The following is an 18,590-nucleotide window of genomic DNA, read 5'->3' as shown; positions in this document are numbered from 1 at the left end:
TTGATCTACCTAGCATATACTGAATTCTTTTACTACATGTCAGTCCTTCAACTTTATCTGAAGATATATCTTTTCACATTTTCCCTGTCTTCTCTTCTCCAGATAGAACACCTCCATTTCCTTCAGTCAGGTCTCATTTTGTCACTTTCCCTTTAATACACAATGGTTTAGCCATTTTATAGGAAGTAGGATAAAGTATGTTTAGACACCAAATCCAAAATCCTGATCCCTAATTCTCAACCTGAACCTTCACAAGAAATTTCTAACAGCCAGGCAAGAAGAAAGCTTTAAAAAGACTGGCAAGCTTTCTGAAACCAGATATAGCAAGCATGTGTCCCTGAATATCAGAGCAGATACTATAATTACACTGAAAAGCCTTTTAGTGAAACTAAGAACTATAAATAGCCATTAAGAGCCCAAGCAAGTGGCTTTAGCCCATAGATTTCCTTCTAAAAATGCAGACCCATTTTAATTAAATTTGGGGAGGGCAATTCCTCCCTGGACTTCATTTTGGCTCCTGGAAAACACTGTGAGTAATTTCCTTTTTGTCAAGCATTTAGAGATTATCACTTGCAGTGCTAAAACTAGGAACTAGGAACACTGGGGTGGGTTTTGCCCCCTGCAGAGCATAATTACCCATACTAGGGAATCCTGGGGAGTCAAAAAAGATGCAACCTCTGGGCCGGCAGAGTCACTTCTAACATGTACTGCTGGATTTGGTCCTATGGCATTTTTGTAGGGTAAATTATGTCTCTTTACTAATTGTACTTTCTTCTTATCCACCACCAACCCTGAAGAGCAAGATGGGAATCATGGCTGTGCTCATGCTGCCTCTGCTCCTTCTGGCAATCAGTGGAATCCTCTTCATCTACCAAGAAGTTTCCAGGCTGTGGTCAAAGTCGACAGTCCAGAACAAAGTGGTTGTGATCACTGATGCCATCTCAGGGCTAGGCAAGGGTAAGTGAACTCTCACTTGTTCTCCTCTCTGCCCTCTGGCATTGGGAGGGAAGAGGGAAAGCTGAGAGACATAGCATAAGCTTTTTTTAAAGCAGAACCAGGTATACCTGTCTGTAGCACTCCTTAGAGGATTTGGTATAGTACTATGAACAAAGTGTAGTTATAGAATAATGTGAAACATATTGTAAGAAGAAGACCAAAACTATATGTAGGCATGGTATTAACCCCCTTCAATAGAATCCATTCACTGAGGTCACACATTCATTACAATAATGCCAACATTTCTCAAAGCATGTCTAGAATATCTCTGTGGGAATGTACCTCCATCATTACCACTCCAGAACCTCAGAAAAATACCTGATTTCATCAGTAAGGTGGCTAAGGGACTGCCTCCACATAAAGAGATCACAACCTCCTTAATATACAGTAATATGCAATTTTTAGAAGCTGCTGTGACTGAAAACAGTCATAGGTTGGTAGCAGTCTTCTGGCCTAATTAAGCTGATATTCTGAGGAACCTGCTGGTTCAGGGTTTATCACTAGAGCTCTGGTTGGAAGCTTTTCCAGCTTTGTAGTGCCTACTGGAGTTTTTTTTTTTTCTCTCTCTCTCTGCTAAAATAGCCTGGAAGAACCCAGGGCTATCTCCATGCCAAAATGAAATCTCAAAAGATGATTTTACCTGTCTCAGTCCTAAAAACAATGTTAATTTGATCATTCTAGAATTTTGCTTTCAAAATTTCCTATGCTTTTCAACTTTTTTTTTAACTGTTACCTTCTGTCTTAGTGTCAATTCTAAAACAGAAGAACACCAAAGGCTAGGCATTTGGGGTTAAATGACTCATCTAGGGTCACATAGCTAAGAAGTATCTGAGGGCAGATTTGAACCTAGGTCCTTCCAACTCTAGGCCTAACATTCTGTTCACTGAGCCACCTAGCTACTCCTTATCAATTTTATCTATTTAGCCTTATTACTAAGTAACATTATTAACATTCCTAAAAGGCTGTGGATCCCAGATAGGTGATTTGGCTGATATACTTTTTTACCATATAGCATTTCTTACATATACTGAAAGGAAAGATGACAGGCTTCTAGTTTTAATTGGAAAGAACTAAATAAGGTGGAAGTGGATGCCCTAGAATAAATACATTTTTCAAGCACAATGTTGACAGCAGGGTCTCCTCTGTATGTATTATATGTGTTGTATTCCTCTCAGATCTGAGGAATGAAAACCTAAATTAAAAAACATCTGGGTGAGACCCCACACACTGACTATGTCAACAGGGTAGCATTGAACTGAGAACCCAAATTAAAGCTTTTAAAGGAAAATTAGAAATGTCCCAAGAATCAATGTGGAACAACAGAAATAGGTCTGGTTAGAAGAACTGGGTTCAAGTTTGGGTCTGCCAATTAATTTTTATATTGGGCAATCATTTAAACTCTCTGAATCTCAGTTTCTACACCTATAAAATGAGTATGCCTACTTCACAAGATTGTTATAAGTATTTAAGGAGGTAATGATAAGTACTTCTAAACTACATACACTATATTAATACTTACTATTACATGTAATATTTTAAAATTTAGATTTATTTATTTATTTAGAGTTTTTTGCCATGGTTACATGATTCATGATTTTTCCCTCCCCTCTTCCCTGGAACTGACAAGCAATTCCACTGGGTTATACATGTTCAAAACCTATTTCCATATTTTTCATATTTGCAAATCTTTTAATGCCAAAATCCCAATCATATCCCCTCACGCCACATGATCTATCATATGTTTTCTTCTGCATTTCTGCTCCCACCATTCTTTCTCTGGATGTGAATAGTGTCCCTCAGAATTGTCCTGGATCATTGCATTGCTGCTAGTAGAAAAGTCTATTACATTCCATTGTACCACAGTATATCGGTTTCTGTGTACAATGTTCTCCTGGTTCTGCTCCTTTCTCTCTGCATCAATTCCTGGAGGTCTTTCTAGTTCATGTAGAAATCCTCCAGTTCATCGTTCCTTTCAGCACAATAATATTCCATCACCTACATGTAATATTATGCATAATATTAAATATATGAAAAGCTATGTGGCCCAGTGAATGAGTATTGTTCCTGGAGTTAATAAGACATGAGTTCAATTCTAGATGAGACATTTACTATAAGTGCATGACAGTGAACAAATCAGCCTCAGTTTTCTCGCCTATAAAATGGGTTTAGTAACATCTACTTCCTGGGTTATTGTGAAGACAATTAAGATAATATTTGTAAATTACTAAATGCTAATTATCATAATTAAGCTCAATAATGATAATAGCTAATATTTACTTAGTGCTTACTATATAAGGCACCATGCTAAGTGCTTTACATTTATTATTTCCTTTGATACTCAGGTAGGTGTTATTATTATTATTCTCTTTTTACAAATGAGGAAACTGAGGAAAATAGAGGCTTAGGTGACTTTCCTGGGTTCACACAATTAGTAAGTATCTAAGGCCAGATTGGAATTCGGGTCTTCTTGACTCCAGATCAAATGCTATGTTTATTGTCCTAGGACCACCATATATGTGCAAGTTTCTAGGCTCTTATCTCTCCTTAATGTCCAAAAAATATTAGTATTCAACAAGCATTAACTAACATTTTAGATAACCAAGTCAGAATCCAAAAGGATCTGTACAGGATAGAACATTGGGCTATAAGACTAAATCCAATAGGGATAAATGTAAACACTTAGATTTTGGTACAAAAAGCCAATTTCACAATATAAGATGGAAGAAGCATAATTAGATAGAAATTGTTATTGGAATAATTAGAGTTATTGCATTAGAGTAAACATTAAGCCATATGAGTCAGGAGTATAACATGGTAGCCAGAAAAATTAACTATATATTAAGCTGCATTAAAAGAACCATAACTTCTAGGAACGAGGAGAATTAATTCTATCATATTTTGCCGTCATGAATTAATCAGTTAACAAAGCCATGTGCCAGATGTTGAGCATATTAAAAAAAAAAACAGTTTCTATGTTAAGGAGTTTACATTCGAAAGGGGGACATAACACATGTAAATCAGCCTTTAAGATAAATATAAATTAAATGGAAGACAACCCAAGAAGATTGCATCAACAATGGAGAGTCCAGGAAAGGCCTCCCAAAGGAAGCAATTCTTGAATTTAGTCTTAAATATAACCAGAGATGCTAGGAGTCAGAGGTTAGAAGACACAGGAACCCCAGCATATGATCATGGAAACAGGAAATGGAGTGCCATGTACAAGGAACAGCAAGTAGGCCAGTATGGCTGAATCATAGAGTGAGTAGAGGTGAATAGAATGTAAGAAGCTGGAAAGGGGAAAAGGGGCCAGGTTGCAAAAAGAACCTTATATTTGACCTTGGAGGTAATAGAGAGTTACTAGAATTTATCAAGCTGAGGAGAGTCACACCTTCACTTTATTTATTCTTTTATTTTTTATTTTAAACCCTTGACTTCTGTGTATTGACTTATAGGTGGAAGAGTGGTAAGGGTAGGCAATGGGGGTCAAGTGACTTGCCCAGGGTCACACAACTGGGAAGTGTCTGAGGCCGGATTTGAATCTAGGACCTCCCATCTCTAGGCCTGGCTCTCAATCCACTGAGCTACCCAGCTGCCCCCCATACCTTCACTTTAGAAGAATCACTTGTTCAGTCACTTTAGTTATGTCCAACTCTTCACGACTCCATTTGGGGTTTTCCTGGGAAAGATATTGGAGCAATTTACCATATCCTTCTCCAGTACATTTTACAGACGAGAAATCTGAGGCAAAAGGGGGTAAGTATCTTGCCCAACCTTATATGGCCGGTGTCTGTGGCTGGATTTGAACTCAGGTCTTCCTGACTCTAGGCCTAGCGTTCTAGCCACAGCACCATCTATCTGCCCCAGGAGAATCCCTTCATAATTCCAGAGGAAAGATGGATTGAGGTTGGATTAACCTGTGACTGGGAGATCAAGTAAAAGGTTATTGCAATAGTCTAGGTGAGAGATGATAAGGGCCTGAATCAGGGTGATGGCTATGTGAGTGGAAAGAAATAGAGAAAGAAAGAAATCACATGATTTGATAACTGATATTTGATATCTAAGTGGTAAGCAAGAAAGAGCTTGTCATGAGTGTGACAGGGAATTAATAATGGAAGGAAATTAGGAGGAGTAGGATTGCCTTGATGTAGTGAGGACCCCTTAGAAATCAGCTAAATGTATTTACTGAGTCAACACGGTTTTATCATTTCCTCCAGTGTTATGCACATGAATAAGAGCAAAGGAGGTAGATTGTAGGAATAATCCAGGATTGGGGTTTGTAGTCCACAATAGGACAAGAGAGCAAGAGGTTCAAGAGTAGAATCTAATGTAGATTTGTTCACCAAGGAGTTGAAATAGAGAAAGGAGGAAAGTGTAGCTAGTATAAAGGAATAATGGTCTGGTACAGAAATGAAAGAAGACCTCGTGTGGAGTTATGTGTTCAGTTTGGGAGGCAGCTTTATTAAGAAAAGCCTTAAAAAGAAAAGAAAGAAAAGCACTGATAACCTGGAGATTATCTAGAGGAAATCAACCAGAATGGTGAAGGGCTGTAAGTCTATAAAGAAAAAATCAGAGAACAAGTCTTCTGAGCAAATTGACTTTACTACAGCAAGCAAGTCACACAAGTTGATGGCCTGCAGATATATCCAGCATCATCTGAGACCATGATGTGGCAGGTCTTTATTGAGCAAATTGAGAAACTTACAGACTTGTTTATTACCCTCTCCAATAAAAGGGGTCCTGAGTTTAGGACTGATATCTCATGTTTAGGGGGGATTCAGGGTGATGATAGTGAAATGTCTGTGTCCTCAGTGGAGAATTTGCCAATTATCTATGGTCACTACAGCTTTTTGCATAGCCATGTCAAAAGCAAGTCTCACCACTGGCTAAGTCAATTACAAAAAAAGAGAGAACTAACTTTTATAGGTAAGTCATCATACAAAGAAAGCTATGTGATTATGAATGATTATCTTACTACTGCTACAAATTAAATAAGTATCATCTCAGCTATTCAAGTAACTAATAACTGGGATTATCTCTTACTATTAAATCAACAGTTACGACTTCATCATATAGTCCAGTGATTCCCAAAGTGGGAGCCACTGCCCCCGGTGGGTGCTGCAGCGATCCAGGGGGGCAGTGATGGCTACAGGTGCATTTTGGGGCAGTGGATAACTGTAAGGGGGTGGTGATAGTATGTGACAGGGGGCGCTAAGTAATATTTTTTTCTGGAAAGGGGGCGATAGACCAAAAAAGTTTGGGAACCACTGATACAGTCCAATGAATAATGATAATTACCAAATCTATAATCAGTATTATCAATCCCATGTCATATGAGGATTGGTTGAGTGAATTAGACATGTTTAACCTGGAGAAAAGACCTCAGGAAGGACCTGATAGCTATCGTGTGGAAGAGAGATTAGATGCTAGAGGGCAGAACTAAGAAAGTACAAAGTTACAAAGAAGCTTGCTGTTAGAAAAAATTATTAAAAATTAGAACAAGGCAAAAATGTAATTGGTTTCCCTGAGAAGTGGTGTCACCTTTCTTTGCAGTGCATGACTCTAACCATGTTTTACTATATACCTCTAATTTCGGCCAGCTGTCTTGTACCAACAGTAAAAAAAAAAAAAGCAAGTATAAAGGATGATATAATTATAGATTTAGAGCTGAAAGAGATCTTAGTGGTCATGGCATGAAAATCAGAGAGGTTAAGTAACTTGCCCAAGATCATGAGCTTTGGATTGAGGAGTTCACTGACTTGGTTTCAGGTTTTGACTCTGACATTAATTAGAAGGGATAATCTCTGGGCCTCAGGTGATTTTACTTAGATTACTCTAAAGTTTCTTCCAACTGTGATTTTATATTCCCTACAGGCAAAAACAAATAGGAGCCAACCAGTACTCACTGTCCCTCTGCTTGATCCTGCTCCCTAAAAATTCTACCCTTGACCTTTCCAGAATTCATGGGCCCATAACTACATCTGTATCCCAGAGGTGTTATTGAGTAGTTTCAGTCAACTTTTTGTGACCCATTTGGGGACTTTCTTGGCAAAGATACTAGAATGGTTTGTCATTTCCTTCTCCAGCTCATTTTACACATGAGGAATTGATGCAAATAGGGTTAAGTGATTTGCCAAGTTCACACAGTTAGATTTGAACTCATGAAGATAAGTCTTCCTAATTCCAAGCCCAGGACTCTATCCACTGTGCCACCTTACTGCCCCTAATATGTGTTTAGAGTCAAAAGATCCAGGGTCAGGTCCTGATCTTGACATTTAATATTAAATTCTAGGAAAGTAATTTAAATTCTCTTAGCATCAGTAAAATGAAGGTAATAGTATGTGATCATCCTTAAGGGTTATTGTGAATATTAAAACATGTTAAAATAAGAAAAATATCATGTAAAAATGGAAAAATTAATAAGAACCAAATTCTCTCCATGCATTAAGTTGATAGAAATACAAGGACCAACAACAATTCTCCCACCAAAATTGCCTAAAGCTAGAGGATCTGACTTTCTCCACTTTTTCACTTCCAAAACCCGTGGTTTATCTTCTATGCAGTGGGTTAGAGGGTTAGAGAGGGAAGAGGTACAGCGAAAAAAATAAATTCAGGAAGCAAGTTCATAATTTTTCTGAGAAATGTCTAGCCTCTAGAAAATGTCTCACCACATTCTGGCCTTTATTTTTTGCAAGATATTCTATCTTACATCATATAACTTAATGTGTGCCTTCTCTTTTCTCAGCAATTTCCTTGCCCTTTTCAGAGATTGTTGTCTTAATTATCCCAATGATTGCATGAGGATACAGCTGTTAGTATAATTGCTTGATTCGGGTTTCCCTCACTCAGCAGAACTCAGACTGGCATGATTCCTAAGGGTGAAAACTGCTTTCACACCAGCTATGCTATTAGGATGATATGGGAAAGGGAGTGAATAAATCACTTGCTGGCTGCTGTTTGAGCCTCTTTCATTTAACTACAATTCAGTGCTTTTATTTTCATTCAACAAGCATTTACAGCATGCCCAGCATGTGCAGAATCCTATATGGGAACTTGAGGGAGGAAAATGCAATTGAGAGTTTGCAATTTAGTTGGCAATATCTAATATGATTTACATTTACAGACTCTTTGGTATACAAAGATCTTTTCCTGCTAACAATTCTGAGATTCAGGGAATATAGATATGGTTATTAAGATTTTACAAAGGAAAAATGGGAGAATTATAAAGATTTAGTGACATTCCACAAGTCACAAATCACAGAACATGAGACAAAAAGCTATAGAGGGATAGGTGCTGGACTAGGACACAAGGTGCATGACTTTAAACAAATTGCTTTCCTTTGCTGCACCTCAATTTTGCCATCTATATAATGCTGGGATTTGACTAGAGGATTTCCAAGGTTCTTTCTACCTCTAAAGCTATAATCCTACAAACCAATGCAATGTTTCACAAAAAGTGTTCTAAACAATGTGAATCACAATGTAAGTTCAATACTTGATAATGTTTTTTCCTATTAAAATATTAAATATTAAATACACCCAATTTTTTTGAAAATCTTGTATTTTATCCTTTAGTAGGTTTTTGTGATGCATTTCCCCTCTGTAAACTGAGTCAGATCATCATGGAAACCAGAGAAGGAACCAGGGTTTCCCAGTCATGGAGAGTAATAAATTAAGGAACAGTGAGCAGAGAAGGCTCTGGACTAGAGTGGCTGAGACAGGAAGCTTCCAAAAAATTATGATGAATGAAAAGGCAAAGAAACTGATGTACCTTTAGTCCTCATTTTCAATTTCTCTCTTGCTTTCATTGTCCCAGGACAAGATTCAGAACTTGGACCTGTATCTTATCACAAATATCCTTATTCCATTTTCATAACCTAAAGGAGAAGACTTTGGGATATGATTAAGTGGTACTCACATGTAAGAGAGATGAAACTTTTTTCCCTTGTGTCTCTATTGTTGTTTTTTTTTAAATAAATTCTCTATGACTAGATTGCACAGCTAGGTGGTGCAGTGGATAAAGTGTCAGGCCTGGACTCAGAAAGACTCATCTTTCTGAGTTCAAATCTGGAACTTATCAGTGGTGTGACCCTAGGCAAGTCATTTATCTCTGTCTGCCTCAGTTTCCTTTTCTGTAAAATGAGCTAAAGAAGGAACTGGCAAGCTACTTGCCAAGAAAACCCCAAATAGGGTTCACAGAGTTGGACACGACTGAAAAACTGAACAAAAATGATTAGGTTGCTTGTTGTAAAATATACAAAGGAGATTAAAACTGAATGAAGGAATCCCCCAAATAAAGAATGAAGACCCTAGAGATAAAGATTTTCTTGTTTTAATAATCTTTTTTTTATTTTTATTTTAATCTCAAGCTAGAAGTCAGAATCCCATAAAAGGTTTCTTTCTTGCCCATTCATTTAAAGACACAAAACTGGCAGGAAAAAACCTACATATGCACAACGAAGAAGACATTCTAGGGGCACCTTATTAAATTACAAAGTATGAAATAAATAGGCCTTATTTTCTCTTTTTGATATAAAATTTTTCCAACTTTTATTATACCATTGGTGTTCCATTCCCCAAATTCCTGTCATTCTTAGGCTTAACATTTATGGTTGCTTTCAACAGTTCAAGGTCAAAAGTTTCTCACAGTCAAATTAGCTTGAAAAATGTAAGTACACCTGAATCAATACCAACCTGAGAATCAGACCTAGATTTAAGTTCATAGAATGATTGAATTTTAGAGTTAGAAAGAACTGTGAGATTCATTTAATTCTCATTTTATGAATGAGGAAATTGAGGCTAAGAAAGGTTAGCCTCAGAAAGAAAATTATATAGATTATATAGTACTTTAAGAATTGCCAAGCACTTCACAAATTATACCTCATTTGATTCTCACAACCCAGGGAGGTAGGTACCATTATTATTCCCATTTTACATACAAGAAAACTGAGACAAAGAGAAGTTAAGAGACTTGCCTTGGGTCACATAGCTAGTAAAGTGTGTGAGTCTAGAGTTAAACTCAGTTCTCATATTCTATTCACAGCACTACCTAACATAGTTTGTTTAATATTACCTAAGTACTGAAAAAAGTAAATAATGTGGGAAAGGGACTAGATGGACAAATGGGTGCCAGCCAGGGAATAACACAAACTGGGAACACACCCACACCCCACAAGGGAAAGGATTAACTAGGTAACGCTGAATAACCACACAAGAGATGTGGGGAATGGGAATGACAGTTGACAGTTGAACTGTCCACCAAACAACTAGGGATACTAGTGATGTTAAAGTAACTCAAAAGTGGGTCCTTGATGGTGTAGAGAAGACAAAGGAAGTATAATAAAACAGATTTTAATGTTGGTAAACTGGGAAAGTGGGTGGAGGATTTCTAACACTAAAGAAAACAGACCAACTGCCTTTAGAATGTAAGGGCCAGCTTGCTTGTCTGCTACAGCTCTACTATATTGGAGACAGACAGCTCTAGCTAAATTGGAGAGGGCTAGAGTTTGGGATTCTCACTGGTCAGGATCAAGCTGCTCAAAGATGATATCAGGAACCAGGAACAAATCCTTGAACAGCTATTAAGTCCAAAGGAAGCTCTAGGGAGAATAGGCTATCTGACAGCCATCTACCAGCTGTAGATCTGAACCTTATCTCTACCCAGGCTGAGTTGATTGATGGTCTCTTCAATCTTCTTCAAAACTCCAAAACTCTCAGCTCCTTGAATCTCAGCAAGTTGGACCACAGAAACACCTTCCTTCTTCCAGCTTAGCCAAGAAGTTAATTATCCTTTTCAAACCTCTGGCTTCATTCCATCCTGGAATGTCCATACACTTAGCCAAGACTTGCTTTTTAACTGTCAGCTTTCTGTCCTAACTTAAATCTAAGTCTACCCTATAATTTATCTATAACAGTTCCCCCCTTTACACAAAGCCAAAATAGTGTTCCACACAATATTTTGATATTTGTGCACTATGAACTAAACTAAAATTCTATCCCAAAATAACAAACAACCTACACTTACTCTATCTTATCCTATCTAGCACTACATTACATAGTTCAAAATACAGAATAACAAGTAACAAAGAAAAATTTTCAACAAAATCAACAAACTTGAAATATCAACACAAAATTCAGACAAAACATTAAACACAACTCCTAAAATTAATACAGAAAATTCTACTAACTAATAAATGCAAAAATTTTGGAAAATACACATTTAACCCAACATTGCATAAGTTTTGACATTAAAATCACAAGAAAACATTCAACTTACTTATGCGAATAACATTTAAATTCCTATTAAACCATAATCCATTCATGTAACTAATCCTCTGCTTTGGAACTTCCTTTTTAAAACAAAGTCTTTCATTTTTATAAGTTCATCAGTCTTAGTACAATGTCCATTAATTCCTGAATCCTCTTTATCCATGTCTTCTTCCATCTGAATGTCCTCTTCTGCTGGAATGGTCCACTCCTTAATGAACTTTCTGACTGCAGACTATAATTGACTGAAGATCTCAATTTTACACAATTTCTTCTTCTCCTTCTCCTTCTCCTTCTCCTTCTCCTTCTCCTTCTCTTTCTCCATCTCCTCCTCCTCCTCCTGCTTCTCCTCCTCCTTCTTTCCTTCCCCTCCTCCTCCTCCTCCTTCTTTCCTTCCCCTTCTCCTTCTCCTCCTTCTTCTTCTTCTTTCTCCTTCTTCTCCTTCTTTCTCCTTTGCGGGAGGCCAATAAGAGAAACAGAGTCTTAAATAGATGAAAATCTGAGACTCCTCTTTTGACCCCTTTTATGATCCACACCTTTTCTTTTTTGTTTGTTTGGGGTTTTTTGTTTTTTTAATTGATTTTTTTATTTTTAGAAAAATTTTCCATGGTTACATGATTCATGTTTTTACTTTCCCCTTCACCCCCTCAAACTCCTCCCCCCCATAGCTAACTCTCATTTCTACTGGTTCTAACACATGTCATCAATCAAGACTTATTTACATATTATTGATAGTTGCATTGGTGTGGTCCTAGCCTTCTAGGAAAACTTTAACTTCTTAGTAAACCAGCACTTAATGAGTTAACAGCCTTTTTTCACTTAGCAGAGTAAAGCTGCAGCTGTGGGTATATCTCTCTAACTGCTCCAAACATCCCAAGGTCACAGAGTGGCAAGCTCAGGCAAAATAACTTTTAGATAAAGTGAGGCTCATTTTTAACCTTGAGACTTTTTCTCATCTGCCATTATCTTCATAAGAAAATTTTTTGTAAAACTATAACCTTATTGTGCTTTGATATGGCATAATTTGTGTTTCTGTGCAAACACGAAGTTTCTGGGGGAGAGGGTTCTTTTGTGTGAAATGAGTCTTGAAATATATATAATAAACTCCATGATCCTAGAGACAGAACAGCAGCATGAGCTGACGGAGAGATCCTCCATATCCGTTACTTCCTTATCAACTAAGCTGTCTTTATCAGATTATCTAGAGATAATAAATAGATCTCAAGATGATTCCTCCTCCTCCTCCTCCTCCTCTTCTTTCATTATTAACAATTTCTATATTTTCATTATCTATATCATGTGCTAATTTAATATGTAAGCAATGATACCACGAAGCTCTACCTAATACCTTTACTAAAGATGATGAAACTAATACAATTGTACAAGGACCAACCCAACTCTGTTCTGTTGCTGATGTTTTGGCAAAATTTTTCACATAGACCATCTTACCTGGTTGAAAATTATGAAGAGGATAATCCAATGGACCAGATTAAATTAATACACCCATATCCTGTAATTCTCTTAGCCTCTGTTGTAATGCACTTAAATATGAAGCAATTTGGCAATCACCTCCTAAGAGTGATGCATAAACAGCCTTACAAGTCTTTATCTGTAGTGGAGCATGTCCAAAGAGCATTTCATACAATGATATATGTAGATCTGCTCTGTCTTGTACTTAGGTAAAACAAAGGTATGGGAAGAATATCTGGCCATTTAAGATGAGTTTCAGCACAGAGTTTCCCTATTCCCTTGAGTTCCCTATTCATATGCTCTACCTGACCTGAACTTTGTGGGTGATAAGGAACATGATATTTAGGTGTTATTCCTAGATTCTAATAGACTCTTCTAAGGATATCTTGAGTAAAATAAGATCCTTTATCCCAATCTATGGTTAGAGGTACATCGAACCCAGGAACAATTTCCTTAAGTAACACTTTCACCACAAAGATGGCTGAATTGGTATTTGATGGAAAAGCTTCAGACCATTTAGTTAGTCTATCGACTATCACAAGACAAAACTTGTATCTTCCAGCTTTAGGCATGCTGATGTAATCAATTCGCAAACTCTCAAATGGATAATATGCTAAAGGTCTACCACCCAAACCTTTCTTTCTGAATGCACTTTGGTTAAACTTTTGGCAGATTGAGCAACTGTTACAGATCTTATTTGTAACACTACTTATTTCTGGTGCAACCCATTGCCTTTTGATGGAATTTACAACAGCTTGTGTACCAAAATGACCTTTTGCATGGATAGCTTGACACAAATTGATATACAAGTCTTTTGGTAACAATAGTCTTCCTGTACCAGTAATTCATATCCTGTGTTCTTTCCTTACTCCAAATTTATCCTTCCATTTCTGGATTTCTGAGTCTACATATGCTTTTTTTTTTTTAGATCATCTGACTCAATTGCTGTTAAAGTCATCACATAAATTGGAGCATTCTGGGCAGCATACTTTGCAGTGATATCAGCTCTGTGATTAACTTTAGAGACTGAATCTCTACCAAAAGTATGGCTTCTACAATGGATTACTGCTAGCTGTTTAAGCTTTTGGATCACTTCTAACAACTCAGTTATTATTCTTGCATGCGTTATTGATTTTCCCAAGGCAGCAATAAAACCTCGCTGTTTCCAGATCTTTTCTGTTGCATGGCAAACAGAGAATGCATATCAAGAGTCTGTGTAAATATTAGCACTTTTACCTTCAGCTAGAAGACAGGCTTGCTTCAATACCACTAATTCTGCACCCTGTGCACTAAGATTACTAGGTAATGAGCCATACATACCACAGTGTCTCAAATTCTGAGACAACTGCAGCACCAGTACCTCTGATTCCATTACACAAATATGAAGAACCATCTGTGAATAATGCCAAGTCTGGATTTTCAATTGGAGTGTCTTTTAAATCCATCCTAGGTATATCCACTAGATCTACTACTTCAGCACATTCATGCAATGGTTCACCTTTCTTTGGCAAATTAGGAAGAAGTGTAGCTGGATATAGTATGCTACACTTCTTTGACTGGATGTTCTCATTACCTAGGAGAATGATTTCATACTTAGAAATTCGTTGGTCGGAATTAGCTTGAGTACAAAATTTCCTCATTAGTGCTTCTATATTATGTGAACAATAGACTGTTAAAGGACATCCCAAAACTAGATCAGCTGACTTCTGGACTAACACAGCTACTGCTGCTACCCCCCTTAGACAAAGTACTATATCCACAGCTATTGGATCAAGTTGACAACTATAATATCCAATTGGTCAATAACTTTGTCCTAAAGTCTGCGTAAGTACTCCAGAAGCTATATCTTTTGTCTCATTAACAAACAGCTGGAATGGTTTCTAATAGTCCAGAATTCTCAACACAGGGGAAGATAATATGGCTTCTTTAAGCTTATCTAAGGCTATATGATGTTCAGGCTTTAGTTTCAGAGGTTCTGGTTCTGTATTCCCAGTTAGATCTGTCAAACACTTAGTGATCTCACTATATCCAGGAATCCACTGTCTACAGAAACCAGTAGTTCCAAGAATAGCTCTGACTTGCTTCTTGGTTTTAGGTGCACTCAGTTTCTGGATGTCAGCTATTCTCTTTTGAGTGATGCTTCTGGAACCCTCTGACAACACAAAAAAAAATATTGCACTCGATGCAAAAACTGTAATTTTGCCTTAGAGATTTTATGCCCTTGCTTGTATAATTCAATCAAAAGAATCTTCTTGTCTCTCATACACACCTTTGCATTTAGGGATGCTAAAAGAATATCATCCACAAAATGCAACAATTTACTCTCCTTGAACTTGATTAAGATCTTGATTTAGAATTTGAGAGAATTGGCCAGGTGAGTCCGTGAAACCTTGTGGAAGATGAGTCCATGTCCCCTGAGTTTTTTTCCAGGTAAAAGCAAAGATCTTTTGAAAATTTTCGTGGATGGGTATTGAGAAAAATGTAGAGCATAAATCTACTATGGTGAAATATATAGCCTGACTTGGAATGGAAAAAATTATAGCAGCTGGACTTGATACAACTGGATGTGTTTTGATGACATAATCATTAACCGTTTTCAAATCTTGGATAAAACAGTATACAGGGTTTTCCATTTTCATCTAGTTTTGGCTTCTTTATTGGCAAAATTGGTGTATTAAACTCAGAGAAGCAAGATATAATTATCCCTTGTTGGATTAGGAACTCAATGATTTGTCTTATACCTACTATTGCTTCCTTAGTCAAGGGACACTGAGGCACACAAGGAATTGGTCCTTCCTTAGTCCTGATTCTGAATGGAGTAGCTGATTTCAATAAACCTACATCTGTGGATGATTTTGACCACAACTCCTTAGGTATATCCTCAGGTATTGGATATTACCTAAGTCATCCTCTGTACTGTTAGAATCTAAGAATAGCAATGGAAAGGCCTTCAAAGATTCCTCTGGGAGATGTAAAGCTATATCACCAGTTTCAGTACATTGGATAGTTGCTCAAAAATTACATAGAAAATCTCTGCCTAAAAGACTCATTGGACATTTAGGCATACAGAGAAATACATGTTCCACAGATAGAGGTCCAAGAGTTATCATTTTGGGTTGTAATCTGGCTACTCTCTGAAGTTTGCCTGTTGCAACAACCACTTCCACTGTACCAACAACAGCTTTACAATTCTCAGGAAAACTTTGCAAAACTGATTTACTTGCTCCTGTCTCAACCAGAAGGTCATAAATCTGGTCTCCAATAGTAACAGACACATGTGATTCTGTGCTATTGGGAGGTTGGAAAGTTTCCAACACAGGAGCTAAAACAGTAACAGAACAAAACTCAGCTATTTCCTATCCATCCAAGTTAACATTTTCTTGAATTACAGAATTTCCCCAGGATTTTGTACCTTTAACACTCTTCTTTGATTTTTCTCTACTCTCATTAGTCCTTTTCACCTCTATTTTGGTATTGTTGTCCTTATTTGCAATCAAATTATCCCTATTCAAATCACAATTTCCACTATTCTCCACAATTACACAATCACTAGAATTTCCAACACTATTTACAATACAATTTTCCTTTTTCTCACAATTATTTACAACACTAATTAAATTATTATCAACACTAGGTAAATTATTATCAATCCTAGTTAAATTAGTATCAACACCACTTAAATTATCATTGATTCCATTCAAATTACCATTAACACTGATTAAATTATCACCATTATCAATTAAATTACTATTAACATCAATTAAATTATTATTCATTCCAATTACGCCATTCACATTATTCACAATTCCATTATCATTTTCCTTAATACACAAAATTTCTTCAAAACTTAATTCATTCCCATCCATTTGATTTAAAACTTCTGAACTTCAGGTACACCTTCATAATGAAGCTGTCCCTCCATTCTGGTTACCATTATTAATATTCCCTGCAACGACCTGACTATACTTTGGTCTTACTCTAGTTCTTATCCAATCCTGCATTATGTTGATAATAGGAGTTTTTTCAGTTGGCAATCCCAGATAGGTTAGTTAAGCAAGAGGAGAGAAAGTGAACTCTCTGAGAGCAAAAGAGTAACTGGAAGTAGTAGTGAGGTGAACATTCCATGGAGGGTAATAGCCATTGGCTCTTGGCTGAAGGTTCTGAAAGTGAGCTATACCACTTAGAGTTGATTACTCCCTAACCACACTCATTCACAAAATCCTGAGTGAAGCCAATTTTACTTCCTAGCCATAAAATAGCTCCTGAATAAGGTTTTTTCTTGATATTTTTTGCCTTTTGCTGCTTTTGTCATCTAATCTCTTTGTCAATTGATACTGTAATAGGGAGTTGTTGGTTTGTACTATCTATCCATTGTGGCTAATAACACCACTGTTTTTGTATCCATTTGGTCAGTTGTGTCAATGTTTGACAATTTTGTAATGGAGTTTATTGATTATCTGTTGTTTGTTCTGTGACTGTTCATATAGGATTCAAATCGAAGTTTCCCAACTACAAATCTAGTAATGGTCTTTCCTCTGCTGACACTGTGATAAAAGAAATGCCACAGCATTGAAGATATATGATGAAATACATTGGCAAACTCTTAGCAGAATTTGGATATAGTTTTAACTGGGGCATCTAAGAATATGAAAGGCCATTGATGGTTGTCAGTGGATAACTCAACTGGCCACAACCTTGAGGTGAAACCTACTTAATAAACCTTTCCAGGTCTATGGTTTATAAATATTCTCCCTCTCTCTTCAAATTACTTTGTTTTTCTATTTCTTGCTGTCATATTCAATAATCTGGGAAGAGATGGATGCCACCTTGACTGACAGGGATGGCAGTTGAGAGACTTGAAATATTCCCAGGTGCCATGAGCCAGGGGCAAACATCGGTTGGCCCCACCTACATATACCCCTCACAGCCACTTTGGAGGAAGGTCTCTGGACTGAGAGGTCTCTGGACTCAGAGGCTGAGAACTGGAGATCACAGATCTCTACCAAACTCTGTGGTTCAATCTGGGAGTGGGTGGCTGAAGGGTGGTTTGAAGGGTGGAAAGGGTGGTTTAAGAAGGTGGGGCAGCTGGGTAGCTCAGTGGATTGAGAGCCAGGCCTAGAGATGGGAGGTCCTAGGTTCAAATCTGGCCTCAGACACTTCCCAGCTGTGTGACCCTGGGCAAGTCACTTGACCCCGATTGCCTAGCCCTTACCACTCTTCTGCTTTGGAGCCAATACACAGTATTGACTCCAAGAGAGAAGGTAAGGATTTTAAAAAAGAAGAAGAAGAGGGTAGGAATAAGCCTGAATCTATTTCCTGATAGACTGTGAGAGCTTGTGAATCACCAACCCTGGTAGTGAGAGAGCTGAGAGAATAAAGACCATCAATACATCTGCAGCAATAGCCTTCCCTATTCTCTGGCTTGGCTGTGGCCAGGTCCGGCCAGAGATAAAGGGAGAGAGTGAAATCTCAAGCCTCCACCAGATTAATAGCCTCCAGTCTTGATTGTTAATTAGTCTAATAGATAATAGAAATAGGGGGTTTCCAATCCCCAATCCTTGACCTTGTTATCCTTTCCCTACTTATAGATAAAAGAGTGTTCAAAACAAGTACCTTCCTGAGTGGTCTTTCTATCACAGCCTTTGGGAAGGGAGTCAAAACATAGTCAGATCCTGAACATTAACCAAGGCAGATCAATAGCCCAATACCAATTTATCCAACCCCAGGTTGGGCCTGGAAAGGTTACCCATCTATCTAACCTCTCAAGGGTCCTTACTTGGGCAGCTGTTAGAGAGAAGGGGATAACTTACAGCAGCAGTCAGGGTGATAGGAGTAGATGTTCCTCCAACCAACTGCAGCTG

General features: G+C 37.5%; 1 protein-coding gene across 1 annotated transcript in view; it reads left to right on the top strand.

The window, feature by feature from the left end:
* The first annotated feature begins 430 nt into the window (after positions 1-430).
* Positions 431-18,590, top strand: part of DHRS7C (dehydrogenase/reductase 7C) — a 44,863-nt gene continuing 26,703 nt past the window's right edge. The window contains exons 1-2 of the mRNA XM_044672380.1: positions 431-529; positions 798-957. Of these exons, the coding sequence (XP_044528315.1) occupies positions 804-957 (154 nt within the window). The 5' untranslated portion in view covers positions 431-529; positions 798-803. The remainder of the gene's footprint in view (positions 530-797; positions 958-18,590) is intronic.

This window comes from Gracilinanus agilis, chromosome 4 (assembly GCF_016433145.1).
Source record: "Gracilinanus agilis isolate LMUSP501 chromosome 4, AgileGrace, whole genome shotgun sequence".
Lineage (NCBI taxonomy): Eukaryota > Metazoa > Chordata > Mammalia > Didelphimorphia > Didelphidae > Gracilinanus > Gracilinanus agilis.
Note: the sequence above shows the minus strand (reverse complement) of the source record. Positions and strands in the feature narration are given on the sequence as shown.